We start from the raw sequence: 16,144 nt of genomic DNA on the forward strand, positions 1-16,144 counted from the left end.
TTTTTTATATAAAGTCTGCCGACATAGGGAAGCCAGCATTGATTCTTTTTACCTGTATTTTTGGGAATTTTCAAACTAAATTGAAACAATGGAACAGTTTTGAAAGCGACACAGTCTAGTGCATCATGCACGCATACCGATATAAGGCTGAACAGTAAATTAGTTTTCATTAGTTTCATCTAAAATATTCCCTATCCATAGTTTATAGTGTTTTATTTTTCGACAACAAGAAGCATGTACTTTGTCTTGTAGGGATAAATGTACGTCATTTCCGGTTGCGTCCTCTATAGGTGGGAAATTGTAACTAAGGGGAAGTAACAGCACTGTATACTTCTATTTCGAGTAATTAAATTATTATTTCTTCTTTACACTTGATAAATTTTTTTTGTGTGTGCGAGTACAACTATTTTTAATCATGTAATGCAACTCTGATATAAATAGGAAAATGTTGGAGTATGGCCAGTGACCTTTAAGTGACACAAATCTCACAGCTTAAGATTGCTGAAATTACTGGGTACTCTTGTCTATAAGCAACAACTAAAAAATCAAAAAAAAAGCACCCCAAAATCACCATCATCCATATCTGGCTTAGCTGTGTTGTCAATCATTCTGCAATCAACTGACCAGTGAATCAATTTGTCCATTCATAAAAAATTATTCCATTTGCTTGCTAACAATTATTCATGATCTTATTGAAAGAATTAATTATTCACATTCATATGGAATGAAACAGAGAAAATTCTTGGTTTAAATTTGTACAAACTTTACTGAATGACCTCAACATGTACATGACATGCATAAATACTGAAATGGTTTTGATCTTAGCTTACATTAAATTATGGACTATTTTTTATCTCTGAATGGCAGATGCATCATTATGTATGTAATTAACAAATTTGATTGTTTGTGCATATTTTTGAAGGAGTTATGGATTAACTGTTATAGATGCTGGTACAGTGAGTTCAGCTGGTAGATACATGTTTTAAATCTTTATCTATTCATGTGATTATATTAACCAAGTTTTACAGAAGCTGGATGACATATAGTCTCTAGATCTTGAGAGGTAACAAGATCATCCAAACAGACAAAAAGTGTCTAGCTAATACCTACAGATCTGATTTATTACAAAACCTGCCTATGATGATAATATGAGCTTACTGATCAAGGTGGACCAAAACCAGACCGAAAATTGGTCTCCAGAGTGGCAACAACCTTAGCCAGTTAGATTCTAGATTGCTTCATTATAATGCAGAAATTTTACTCAGAATCAAACTCATCCAAAATCTTGAAAATGTAGTATTGTTTAAAACATCTGATCTAAATCTGACAAGAAATAAAGTTGCTGTCAAGTTCAGTCAATCTAATGCATGAACACTTTTGGTATGTATGAATTTCACTCTTAATAATATTCATCCAAGATCTTGACAATGTAGATCTATTTACAGTACCAAATTGGATCAAAGACCTATTAAAAATACAATCACAACTGTTGCTTTTATGGGCTTAATGTCATTTTTCAGCACACAATAGGCTAACATGGCAGCCACAGTTCAGTCATCCTGGGCACCTAAAAATCTCCAGAGGTACAAAAACTCAATCAAATGAAAGAACACCTCATAAAATAAGCATAGTGTTATGTCCATTTAATTAAATTTTTTGTTTGTTAGTTTTTAAAATAATTTTTTATTTCATTACATGCTACTGTAATGTAACATTGTATGCTGGATGGACCTTGTCCAAAACTGAGTTTATTTCTGCTTGACCTGACTTTTTTTTATTTCATTTTGTGTAAACAACTAATGCATAGCTAAATTATTCTCTCTGTGTGGGGGCTTAATATCAGGATCATTATTAATAGAAGTAAATATGTTTGGGTCTAAGTTTTGGAATTTCCTGAGTGTAATCCAGGTTATAGTTTTGACTTTGTAAACATCAGGATCATTCTAGAAGGTTATTTTCCATTAGGTAATGTTTGTTTTAAGAAAATACTAATTGTGACCTGAAGTCATGTAGAAAACTATATAATCTTGTAATTGTGAGGACTTTGTCATTTCTGCTTTAACACCTAGCACTTTCAAGTTGTATTATGTTGTGTTGTTGTTGTTGTTGTGGGGTTTAACGCCATTTTTCAGCACTTGATAGGCTATACATGGCGGCCAGTATTAATGGTGGAGGAAGAACCTGGGAAAACCCCAGAAAGAACCACCGACCCACGGTATTATGTTGTGACCAGTTGGGCTGAATTTTGTTTCCTTAAAATTATTTAATTCAAGTATAATTTTCTCTGGAAAAACAAAAGTGCTCTGATAAAATTCTTGAATTTAGACATTCACTGGAATTTATACTGAATTCAAACCTGGAATTATGATTCAACAAAGGACTGCTGACCATCAACACTCTAAGCTATAACACTGCCTTCAGTTTTTGGATTTCTTTGGGACTTGTACTGAGTTTTATTCAGGACTTTAAATTCCTAGGACTTGTGTCTGTAATTCTTGGATTATTTTGAGACTTAAATCACAATATTCTAAGTTCTTTTTTTCTCATTTTCACTTTGTATTCTAGGAAAATAAATTATTTTGTTAACTTTTACAAAGCCTGTTGTCTTTCACTCTTTTCTGTTACTTATTTTAAGCCATAAACTCATAACAATAGTAACAAAAATTATCCATTATCGGACAATATTAACTTGCATCCCATCTTCATTAAAAGTTGGTCTGCAATACAATCTCACAAATTATAAAAAGCTCAGCCAATATAATACAAGTTCACTTAATTAATATACATAAAACTTGCTCCGAATAAAACACACACACACACACACACACACACACACACACACAAAAAGCTTTTTAACCAAAACTAGATCAGCAACTGGCTCACTAAATTGTTGACAAGACTGATTGGATGCCAAATCACCTTGTTAATATGACCAGGATCTTTATCTGAGCCTATTTACCAAGTCTGATCAGAAATAGACTCTCTACAGTGGTAATGCCTCAGCCAATCACATGCAAGCCTGTGTTATACTGAAAGTTTGATCACATTATGATAAAAAAAAATAGTGTCTAAAGTAGTAAAAAATTCAGCCAATCGGATGCAAGACCTTGCTCATTATCAAAATTGTCAAAGACTTCACTGATATAAGCATGTATTCCAAAATAAAGTCCACCAATCAACAATGTGGGCATATTTAGTAAACAAAAATCTACGCTCTGCATCCTCATTGTTGCAACTAAACTTATAATGTCAAAATTACAAGACCTCTGTTAATACAACACAAATATATAAAATCATTTAACCATGTTCCGCAGATATGCCGATCTGTTAGAAAAGAATGATAAGTTTAGGTTTTGAAAATCTTTTATCAAAGATTTGCTATCATTATCAACCTTCAAATACTGTGGGCGATGTTGACATGAGGATATTTAAATGTGTTACACATCCACTAACCAATGACTTAATTGTTTACATCTGAATCTTATAACACAGAGAGGTGTCACACAGCAGTTAATGACTGTAAATTTCAAGTGACATGTGAAATGTCTATAAAGTAATAATTCCATTAATACAGCATCAAGTAAAAAAAACAATGTTGCAATTAGATGTCAAATATTGTTGTTGAAAAGAAAATTCTACACTAGTATTTTTTATATGTAGATTTTGAGGTAAATTATCATCTTTGTCAGTCCTATACTGGGGATGCTACTATATCAAGCAAAGCAGGAGTATAAAAATGTGTCCCTAGTATAATCTTTGAAAACATGACCCCTTCATGTCAGTGGACTATTGAGAGAATGAGTTGCATGTATGTTATATTCCAAACATGAAGTGAATTGATAAAGGGGCTATGAAAATATAAATACTGAATAAAACTTAAAGCCAAAACCTTTTACCAAAAAGACTTTTTTTGTTATAATTTTGACCCATGAGTACACACAGGGTCACTAGTATTATGAAATGAATTAGTAATGAAGTTATGTAAACATACATGACAAACAACACCTTTAAAAAATATGTCTGTATTACAGATACTGAACCCATGGCCACAACCAGGGACAGAATCTGGGAGAAAAGCAAGGATGATAACATTATATTCCAAATATAAAGTGAACCTATTATGGGGATACTGAGCTTCAAGTGCTTGAATTAACCAAAAATAAACAACAACAACAAAATAAATGAATGTCTGTCCCCATGGACCAACCCAGAAGCAGGTGTGGTAATGAGAAAATATGAGTGTGTGAAGATATATTCCAAAACATGAAGAGAATCTGGTATATGATTTACTAAGCGACAAGTGCAGGGGAAAACTTCAATGTTGGTCCCTGTTACAATGCATAAATTTAAAGGCATTAAAATTTTCTTTCAATGACATTGAAGTAGCAGTAATATAATGAGATTAACCATTTTTCTTTCAGATCATTGATCTCTGAGTAAACTTGGAGTGACAACCAGTATGACCACTGGTATAGGCAAGTTCTTTCATCAGTAATTACCTTGATTAGCTACATGAAATGTATACAATCCACTCATCTAATTTCCATATTCACAGACATGTACAATACCCAGTTAACCTGAGAAGGATATTACAATATACAATGTGTAATCATTAATATGAGGTTTTACAACAGAGCCACATGTCAAATAGGTTATTTAGTGCCAAGGCTAATGGTGTAAAATGCCATGCCCAAGGACATACCATGGGTAATGGTTACTAACATGGTAAGATTGGGAGCAATGCTCATTCAGTCTCAAATCTGCAATGCTAATATCTATGTTACTGCAGTTCTTGCCTCTATTAGTCACTTCTTGTGACAAGAAGGAGCACACGTTGTGCCTATTCTACAATCCCAATGAGGCAATATTAAAATGTAATGTTTACCATTAAATGAACATATTTATTCCTACTGCCATCTGATATGATCAGAAAGGGTCCTAAATGAATGTTGTTATGTTGTTCATCTTTCAAATTCAAAGTTCATTACTGGTCTGGTTTCTCTGAGTACACAAGTGGCTGATCAAACCAATTTGTGCTCTAAATTGTTTGTGGCATACTCAAGGAGATGCAGCTTCACTTTTGTTTTACAACAGAGGACACGCTGCAGTTCTGAGATTTCCACCACTCATACATCTGTACTGCCTCTGCAATTGTTCTCCATTCAAAGTCTGTAGCTCCAGTATGGATGAAATTACGTCAAGTGAAGTGATTCTGTGCAAGCTCTTCATAAGACTTTTGGTGAGTGATTAAGTGTTTTGGGATGACTAACTTAATGCTGAGTGCCTAGCAAGGCAGCTGTTAGTACAATTTTTATAAGTTTTTGGTATGACTCAGCCAGGATTCGAACTGGAACTGGCAGCTTGCTGACATAACTAGAAAACAAAGGATTTGTTCAATTTAAGATCTAGGGCTTCTGCTGACATTATTTGTTAATTTTGTTCTCAAAATAAGCATGACAAATTTTATAGTAACAATAGATGTGACTGGTAGTTTGCATTTCTGTTGATAAAGGTTGCTTGTCAACATAAGTGATCTCAATATAAGTGGGTAAGACTGTATAGCACTTGCTCCAGAACCAAGTCAATTGCTTTCACACTTTCAGTGAGAGTTGGAGGATCAGCAAGTGTTATATTGATTTCCACTTGGATCAGGTGATCAATTGCCTCCTTGCTGAATGATGACTGTTGATTGACATACTGTTAAAGTGGTATGTCCATCTTTGAAGAATGTTTTCTTTGTCAATTAGCAGTGTGGCATTATCAGCACTCAGTATTGGAGATGTTTCCAATGGCTGTTCCTGATGACTGTTACCCATAAATTGTCTTTAAAGCATCATATTTCATTTCATTCCTGTGTAGAACTGAATCTCAAATGCTTTGCTGCTCAGCCACAAGTCTTTCAACTCTCAGAGTTTGCATTAGACAGTCCTCTTGATGCTGAAGGCTGCCTTTTTGGATGATGAAGTGCCATCATTCTCATAAAAACATTCTTGATGTTTACGTGTGGTGGTACCAAGGGTTTTGGATGCAGCTGAGTACTTGGAGTCTATGACAGATACCCAGTTTTTCTCAACATTCTAGTTTATATCAACTGTATCCAGCTGGCTGCACAGTTCTTCAACACATGCCTGTTTCAATTTGGCATCATTAAGTGCTTTGGGCACTTTTTTGCCTGAAAGTCAATGGCAAGGCTGAATACGGATTGTGAGCCTGTGATCAGTAAAACATTCTGCACTTTTTATGGCCTTCCTGATGATGATGTAGTCAAGAAGATGCCAGAGCTTGGAGCATAAGTACATCCAAAATGACATATTATGGTTTGGCTGGCGGAAGAACGTGTTGGTGATCTGTGGTCATGTTCAGTGCATTTCCTCATGAGTCTGCTGCAACTGCATTTACAAATGCTGTTTTTGACAATAATAACTATCCATGTCTAGTTCTCTTTGAAAACTCTAACAATGAAGTCACCAAGGATGATGAGCTTGTCGGCCTTTGGTACTTCTGCAGTAAAAGACAAAGAGTCTTCATACAATTTGTCCTTGATCTGGTTTGGGTTGGTTATGGTGGGTGCATAGGCACTGATGATAGTTGCAAGGTTTTTCCAGCTAGTGGGAGTCTCACCTGCATCAGTCTGTTATTCATGCCCTTTGCGAGGTTTGTGAGGTGCTAACTAGGTGTAATTTTATGGCAAACTCAATAATTGCTTCACATGGCTCTTCTTTACTATTGCTACTCCAGAAGGTATAGCTGGTCACTACTCTGGTGAGTTGTTCTTCCTCAGCTAGAAGAGTTTCACTCAGGGCTGCTATTTGGATGTTGGATCTGGCCAGTTCCTCGACCAACCCGAGCTGTTCTCTTTGGTCTATCTGATGATGTACTGTCCATTAGTGTTTTGCATAAATACTAGGTACTGATGGTGAGTTGCATTACCTTTGCCTTCATGATACATTTGTTACCATTAAGGTGGGATTCAAATTGGCCACAGTATGCTGACTGGGTTTAAGTTGAAGCAGACAATGTTTAAGGTACCTTTTCTAGCCCCTTCCTCATGCTATGGATGTGAGAAGTGTGATCCTAAAAAGGAATACTGTCACCCAGGGTCTGTCTAGTTTCACTGCTGCTTCAGTTCAATAAAAAGTTACTCTATACCCTGAGCCACATGTGTGCCGATTTGTAGCTACAGCTACCAGTGTATCCACACCTGCTACTTTGCCACTTGTGTCATTAACACAAGACTTGAAGGAATCGGGTGGAAGAGGTGAATAGTGTCATAGCTTGCATGCAAGTTGGATTAAAGTGAGGACAAGTTGCGTAGAGTAGTCCTCACTCTCTCATCCACATCTGTCTCAATCCAATGGCAGAATCATGTCGAGATGCCCCAGAAAGGTCCAAATGTTGTGGATGGCCATCAGTTCCTGCTGCACCTGAGCTAATGCCCTGCACTGTCTGCACAGCTCTTGCCATCTACCTTCACATCAAGGATGAGCAATATCTGTTCAGACACCTGATCCGCATGAAAGGACTTACCAGAGGGTGTCAGGTGTAGTTACTCCAGTCTGTGTCAACAGCTACAGTTAGTACCATCTACTGTTAATTATGGCAGCCTGACCTGACAATGTATATAGTAAGCAAATACCTATATCGTCATGAGCCAGATACCAACACTTATCCTCTGTTAGTGACCCTCTTTGGTTATGAGGCTGTAGTACTAATGTATCCAATTAGCAATTTGTATGCTTCAAATATAAATAGCACCGAATAAACAAACTTTAAACAAAGTGTCAATGAAATCAATCAAGTGTGAATTATAGGTCATTAAGATCTCTTTTTGCAATCAGTGTGAAGCACTTATCAAGCTGCATCCTCTCACCAAGTTTCATGATTATAGGAAAGATGGTATGCATATATAATTCCATAAACCCATGTGGACCTGACCTAAGTGTAAAAGCTTAACCAAAGCCAGTAAAATATGAAAGACAGGTCATGATGAGTGTCTTTTTGTTGTAAGGGTATGTTACTAAATTAAATACAGATGCATATCACCTATCAATTTCATGATTCTAGCATGAAGAGTGCATGATAAATGAACATCAAGTACAATATTTAATCCAAGACAGTGAGTAAAAAAGATAGAAAATAACCTAATTTAGTAATGAGGGAGCAGTGTTCATCAAGAAGCATCCCATAAGCAAAGTGTAAATCCTTTCACCATGTTTCATAATTGGAAGTATCACATTATGTAAACAGCATGTGAAGTACCTATACAATCATGACAGGGCTCGAATTTAACACAAATTTCTTTGTAGCCAGAAGGACTAGTATATTGAGAAATTTACTAGTCCTGAAAAATCTTTACTAGTCCTGTTCACAAACAATGTCACACAGCTTTCATGTACGTTTACCGATTGAATTTTAAAGTTCAAACAACCCGCAACAAAACTGGATGTTTTCTGTGTGTTTGTTTTTGCGAAATGCGTATACCAGTTACACCACATAACGTTCCTTTCCTTGTCATAATTTAGCCATTCCCTGTCTTTCGTCCATTTCTTCTGAAACTTTCCATTACACTTTTCCCTATCATAAGAATTATTCCTCATCATTCTCATTCAACTTTTGCTTTTTCCCAGTGGCTGAACACCTTCTATCAAATGCCACATTTTGCATGTCTTATAAGGAGGGAATTGTGCCTTGTTTTGAAAAACAAGATGTTATAGTATAGCTTACGTGAATTATTTAAAGCAAGAAAAGGAATGGCACAGTGTCCTTTACATGAAAAAGTCAGACCAAGAAACACGTTTCAAAACACGTGTCTTTGCCCCCTCCCACAATTAAATGGCCTCTCCCTAGCAAAGACTTAACTTCAGCGAATGTTCGGCATGATCAAAGCAGTGGCTATTGTAAACACTGTTATAAAATATTAGCATCAGAAGATAGTGTTAGTTTCAGCTTAGAAAAGGTGTGTTCCCATCAAATGACGCCATCTGACACTAGGTGCATCATATTTAACAGCTCCAATTACGGTATCATAAGTTGTAAATTTGGTAATTGTTCCTAATTAATCAAACCTCAATGTATAACAAGGCAGAAAATTTTCAAATCTTAGATGCCCATTCTCAGAGATTTTAATTCTCAACAATGTACGGCATTCTGCTTGGATATCTCATGTATTCAATTACACTGGTCAACAGTGAAATCATTACTGACTTGAAAAGGCCCTAATCTGTAGTATTTTGGTGTGCCGAACACGAATATAACCGTGAAAAATTTGTATTGGCTCTCGTTTTGAAGATATTCATATACCTCATTTTCTATGTTTCACTGTGTAAATTTCTCCAGTAGGACTGCAGCAACATCCGGAATAATGATGTAACATTGCATAATACCATCATGCTCACATCATCCACAGTTGATTGCATCATTTTCTGATGCAATGCAATACTAATGCCATGCGGCTGCTGAAGTAAGTTGACGTCAGCAGTGTACTATACATGTGTAGGCCTATTATACTAATGCCAGGCGGCTGCTGAAGCTGACGTAAGCAGTGTACTATATAAAGCCCAATCAGATAGGTTCAGCATTTAAAATATTTTAGACGTTGTGCGAGACAGTTCAAGCTACTGTTACATAAAACTTATTATTTTATCCATTTACGTACAATAAAGAACAGTAATGCCTCGAAAGTGTGTTAATACCGCGGACAATTTTTGCTATATTTGTGGGGAAGTGACATTTGCCAACCAGAAGAAAAGTATCAATTCTCAAGTGAAGAAGGCATATCATCTTTACTTCGGATGCAAGGTTGGTGACCAAGACAAGCCTTGGGCTCCGCATATATGCTGTGCTACATGTACAACACAGCTTTCACAGTGGTTGAATTGCAAAAGGTCATCAATGCCGTTTGCAGTCCCAATGGTGTGGAGAGAGCCAAGCAACCACCTAAATGACTGTTACTTCTGCTTGGTTCCTCCTCTTTCCGGCGGAATAACGAAGCGAAAGAAGTCGAGAATAGTCTACCCAAACATTCCGTCTGCATTGAGACCAGTTCCACATGGTGAGGGACTTCCTATTCCAGAACCTCCAGCAGAATATTCTCTTGATTCATCTGACGAAGACAAAGGTGAGTTGACCTGTTCTTCTCCTGGTCCATCAGCATGCAGTGATCTAGATTTTCACTGTGGTGCATCATCAACCCCACACAGAATAACACAGGAAGAACTAAATGACCTGATTCGTGATTTGGACTTATCAAAGAACAAGGCAGAATTGCTAGGATCAAGACTCCAACAATGGAATCTTCTAGAAGAAGATGTCACAATTACTGCATATCGAAAGCGCCACCAGCAATTGGAGCCTTTCTTCAGAAAGGAAAGTAATCTGATATTCTGTTCCGATATTGAGGGCCTCATGAATGCTTTAAAAGTCACTCATGACCCACAAGAATGGAGACTATTTGTGGACTCTTCGAAACTGAGTCTCAAGGCTGTGCTTTTGCACAATGGAAACATTCTTCCATCTATTCCAGTAGCGTATGCTGTCCACATGAAAGAGACACGATAACTTAAGGCAGCTACTGAATTCCATTGAGTATAACAAGTACCGCTGGCACCTCTGTGATGATTTGAAGGTAGTTGCCCTTTTAATGGGACTGCAGCAAGGATATACAAAATACATGTGTTTCTTATGCGAGTGGGATAGCCGAGCAAGGGAAATGCACTACATGAGGAAGGAATGGACTCACAGGCAGAATGTAGCCATTGGAGAGAAGAATATCCAACACCCAGCTCTGGTTGAGGCTCAGAAAATCTTGCTACCACCCCTTCACATCAAACTAGGTTTGATGAAGAACTTCGTGAAAGCCATTGACCGGACTTTGCCAGCATTCCGATACCTGCATGAAAAATTCCCTTGACTCAGCGAAGCAAAGATTAAAGAGGGAGTTTTTGTGGGTCCTCAGATTCGAGAGCTTTTCAAAGATGACCGGTTCAACAACTTGCTGGAAGGTGACGCGAAACAAGCATGGAATGCTTTTCGCCTAGTTTCTACAAACTTCCTCGGAAATGTTAGGGCAGAAAACTATAAGGAACTAGTAGAAGACATGTTGATGAAGTATAAGAAACTTGGCTGCAATATGTCTCTAAAGATTCACTTCCTTCATTCCCATTTGGATTTCTTTCCTAGCAACTGTGGTATTGTTAGTGATGAACACGGCGAACGTTTTCATCAAGATATCGCAACAATGGAACAAAGATACCAGGGAAAATGGTCCACTACAATGCTGGCTGACTACTGCTGGACACTCCTCAGAGATGCTCCCGAACAGCTGTACAAGAGACAGGCGAAGAAATCTAAGATGTAGTCAATGACTTGATTTTTTATAGGTAGGCTATTACAGTTGACCTTTTACTATTGGAATGCATTTCGTTATGTAAACATTAATTTCTTGCAGATTACAAAAAAACTAGAGCCAATTTTGCAATTTGACTGTCATATTCGTGTTCAGCACATAAAAATTGATAAGAATTGACTAATTTTATTTCAGTAACATGACTTTTGTAAAAATTTGTTGTCCAGTGTTATTTGTTCATTCTTGTAAAGGAAAAATATAAAAACTATTCTTATCATCATAGAAAAAGTAGTTGTATGGAAAGGTCGTGTCAATAACGTAATCGTAATAAATTGATCTAATTATTTTGATGGAAATGTAAAATATATAGTTTCCCATTTGTGACTGTTTGAGCGTTTGGGTAGCGAGCAAAAAAAAGAAGAACCTTAAATAAAAAAACTTGCTAACTAATTTCTTTGAATAGTTTTTGCCGTGTTTTTTGTGTGTGGTATACCGCTTTGTAGTTCATTACTGTAGTCGAGTGAATAAAGTGTGATACCATGTCATCTTTTCATTAATTTGTTATCAGATTAATTAGGATCAATTACCAAACTTCCGTTGTTAATGACAGGACCATAATTTGCGCTGTTAAGTGAAATGCGCAAAATCAGATGGATTCTTGTTATAGACACACACCTTTCTGAGGCAGAAATTGACTTCATCTTCTCATTCTAATATTTTATGACTGTGTTTACAATGGCCACTGCTTTGATTCTACAGAACATCTGCTAAGTCAAGTCTTTATTAGGGAATGGCGTAAACAAACGCTGACTATTGATAACAGAAACTTACTAGCTCATCGGACTATTAACATTATGAAAGTTACTAGTTTGACAGGAAATCTGCTAGCCTTGGGCTAGCGGACTATCGCTAATTTTGAGCCCTGCATGAGCTAAATGCTAAGACTTAACCTAAGCCAGCAAATTATGAATTGTGTGTCACAGTGATCAGCTTTTTTGTTTAAGGGTGTGATACTAACAATTTTTAGATGAAAGCAATCATGAAAATAATCTAGTCTGATGATTTTTATCACAATGAACAGAGCTTGAGAAATCAACTTAAAATAAAATGAACAAAAGTCAGTGAAGCATGAAACATGTGTCTGAGCCCCACTTTTTGTGATGAGGGTGTCAAAAGGTATCTCCTCACATAATTTTGTGATTCTGTCTATAACTGTATGTATACATGGTCCAAAATTCCAAAATGCTCAAAAGCTAAATGGAAAATGTAAAATAAACCAGCAAAATGTAAAATGTAGGTCATAGTAACCTTTTATTGTAAGGTTTTTGGTACTAACACAGATGCATATAATCATCTAGATTGAGGATTCTAGAATGAACAGAGCTCGAGAAATAATGTTACAAACAAATTTTAATCAAAGTCAGTAAAGCAAGTAAAACATGGGTCATAGTAACCTATTTATGAGAATGTAGTGTTGATCAAACTGCATCACCTTGCCATGATTACAGGAATAATATTATTATTATTACAAATATAAGTCTGCATTGTGCAAAAACCCTGACCTAAATGCAAACATTTCATCAATGTTTCAACACTATATTGTGCTGATGTTCTGTTAAATCCATTCTCTCTTTCTCTTTCTACATATATTGTACATGTATGCACAAAACCTGGCCACTTACTTAACTCACCAAATGGTAGGTGCTTTGAGACCCACTCCAAACTCTTGCCTAGCACATAGGAATAAACAATGGTTTGGATGCAGTGAGTCTTTAAATACATAACATGTTTTTATATAATGTGGATGCCAAAAACTGACAAAGACACCAATGGTGATGCTGGAGGTACTACAATAACTCACCTATTCTTTGTAAAATCAAGCTAATTTCCCAACTGAAAAAAAATTATAATACTTACATCAACATCAGCCAGGTGTCCAGCAAATATCCTCAGAGGCTGGTAGTGGTCTGTTGACCACAGTCGGGCTGTTCTATCATGTCCAGCTGAGGCAAAATAATGTCCATGTGCACTATAAAAAATAGTACACACTATTTATAAGGGACCTTGAGATATGACATATTTAAGGTACAGTATCAACCAAGTCAGTGAAGCATGAAATATAGATCACAATGACCTCCTTTTGTGATGCAGGTGTAGTACTCATCAAGATCCATCCCATTACCAACATTCATTAATTTAGATATAAATTATATAGGAAATAACCTACTTGGTGATGAGCTAAATGCAAAAACTTGACAGAAGTCACAAAAATGGGAAATGCAGGGCAAAGTGACATTCTTTTGTGGTAAGGGTGTATTACTAACTGAGATGCATTCAACCATCATTTCATAAACAATGACTGAGAAATAAACTTCAATACATAAATTAACCAAAGTCACTAAAGCATGAAATGATGATGCATTCACTCAAAATTTTATCAATCTAGGTACAATTATATATATATATATATATATATATATATATATATATATATATATATCCTAATTAATGATCTCTCCCCTTTTTTAACAGCAGAAAATTTAAAAGATACACCAATGCTTTTCAATACCTGTTATCTTGAGATCAATGATTACAACAAAATGCTGTGGCAGTCTTAGTTGATCATACTGTTGATCTTTGTATAAATTAATAATGTCACAAACACATGTACTGTTAAGGATGACACAATAACTGGGTGGCAGGATGAAACACTTAAACTGGTGTAAAGTTCAATGACTTTACCTGGACAGCAAGATCAAAGACTTTAGCTGTGTGGCAGGTTGAAATGACTTTAGCAGGGGTAAGTTCAAAGACTAACAAGTTCTAATTTTACCAGCTGCTGAGTGGGTAAATGTGCTGATAAATTTTTCATTTTGAAATACACCAATATTTACACTGACTGAATTCAGTGGCAGTACATGTGGTCATTATAAGAGTACATCAAAAGAAGAGCTTTTAGCTTTAATTATTGCACATTAATAAATGCCACCATTTGGGAAATGGAACTCCCCAGGGGCATAATTAGGGAGTTTTATATATATATATATATATATATATATATATATATATATATATATATATATATATATATATATATATATATAATATATATACACACACACACACACAGACACACACAGAGTGGTTGCAAAATCCTATATTGGTCATGAGCTAAATGCTAACTTAACGTAAGCCACTAAAATAAAAAATGTAGATCACAGTGATCATTGTAATTTCAGTATTCTATCATGAATAGTGCTTGAAAAATCAACCATAACATTTTACCCAAGTAAAGCATGAAATGACCTAAATTTGTGATGAGGGTGTAGTTTTCATCTCATCAAGATGCATTCTCTCAACAAGTTTCAAAAATATGGGTATAACATTATATATAGTTACATAAAAACTCCCATTGGTCATGAACAGAATGCAAAAACTAATGCCTGTAAAATGTGAAATGTAGGTCAGAGTGATCTTCCTTTGTAGCCAAGGTGTGGTACTAACAGAGATGCACACAATCATATAGTCTGAGTATTCTATCTGGATCTGGGTAATGTGAAAAAGTTTTTAATACTGTATTTCCGAACATACTGTGATACATGCTATGGTATGCTGCAATTATATTAATGACCAACAATGTATTTGTTCTGTGACAGGGGCCTGACATGTATTTTCATTCATCCATCAACTGTTGAAAAACTATCTTGCATTTTACAGAAAAAATAACATGATATATCCATTTTATTATTTAAAAAAAACACATTTACCTTGAAATAAAAAATATTGCAGCTCAAAAGAAAACTGTAGCACCTGACCCAACAGAAAAGTAAATGACAAGTACCTTATAGTAGATGAATTTGCTACGTTAATTATGAGTGTTGTATAAGCTGGAATCTAAAATGGCAGCTAAAGTGGGATAATTAAACTTAAACTACAGTTCACATCATGTGAAAGACATTGTGCTGACATTAAGAGAAGCTTGTTGATAAAAATGGGAAGCACTGACACTGATTCATACAATCACTAGCTACATTACTAATAGGCAGGGAAATTTAGTGGGATGCCATCACCTGGTCAAGTTATTTATTAGAGAGGGCCAGCAAACATAAAACAAACCAAACTTCCTCAATAAAAGAAAGAAAATATTTAGTGAACTTGAGAAACTGAGCAAAATTCAAATAGAAAACAACTGCTTCCCTAAATATATCTCAGTAAATGTACTTAACACATTCACATACTAGTAAATAAGTAAACAATGATATATTTTAGTTTGAAATTTGTACTGAAGTTGGATATTGCCCAAATATTATTCATAACATTCATTTGGCCACTATACAGGTATATGTGACACGTGTCCAATAATAACTCTTGTTGAGTGTATATGCCTGACAATAGCATGACTAAAAAATTTTCTAACTCTCATCACTTCTTGAAATTGCACAGCTGATAGCTCTAAATATACAATTACCATCACCTTATGCAATCTGCAAACTTGCTGGGGCTCACGATGTCTAAATTATACTTTGGTCATTTCATAAAGATGATTTTAATGCTACTGCCTTTGCATTGTTTTCTGTAGGACAATTGAAGATGAATTTTTTTTCATCTGATATTATGTTTATTTATTTCACTGTGTACCTGGGGCCTCTGGAAGTTTTTCTGGCAATCTTTTCCATTGTTTAACTGTTCATCTTTTAAGAACTTTAGGTGGATTACCATGTGAAATCATGGATGACATGTAACAAGCTGCAGATGAATGATGATAAAACTGAGGCCATTCTGATTACAACATAAAGACTT

General features: G+C 35.7%; 1 protein-coding gene across 4 annotated transcripts in view; it reads right to left on the reverse strand.

Annotated features, from left to right (window-relative positions):
• LOC149789856 (transcription initiation factor TFIID subunit 5-like) overlaps nucleotides 1-16,144 on the reverse strand; it is a 227,465-nt gene that overhangs the window by 41,100 nt on the left and 170,221 nt on the right. For all 4 annotated transcript variants that reach the window (XM_089971839.1, XM_089971841.1, XM_089971838.1 and 1 more), the window contains exon 14: nucleotides 13,262-13,373. In XM_089971839.1, coding sequence (XP_089827965.1) covers nucleotides 13,262-13,373 — 112 coding nt within the window. The remainder of the gene's footprint in view (nucleotides 1-13,261; nucleotides 13,374-16,144) is intronic.

This window comes from Sinohyriopsis cumingii, chromosome 10, assembly GCF_028554795.1.
Source record: "Sinohyriopsis cumingii isolate HCF-2022 chromosome 10, ASM2855479v2, whole genome shotgun sequence".
Classification (NCBI taxonomy): Eukaryota; Metazoa; Mollusca; class Bivalvia; order Unionida; family Unionidae; genus Sinohyriopsis; species Sinohyriopsis cumingii.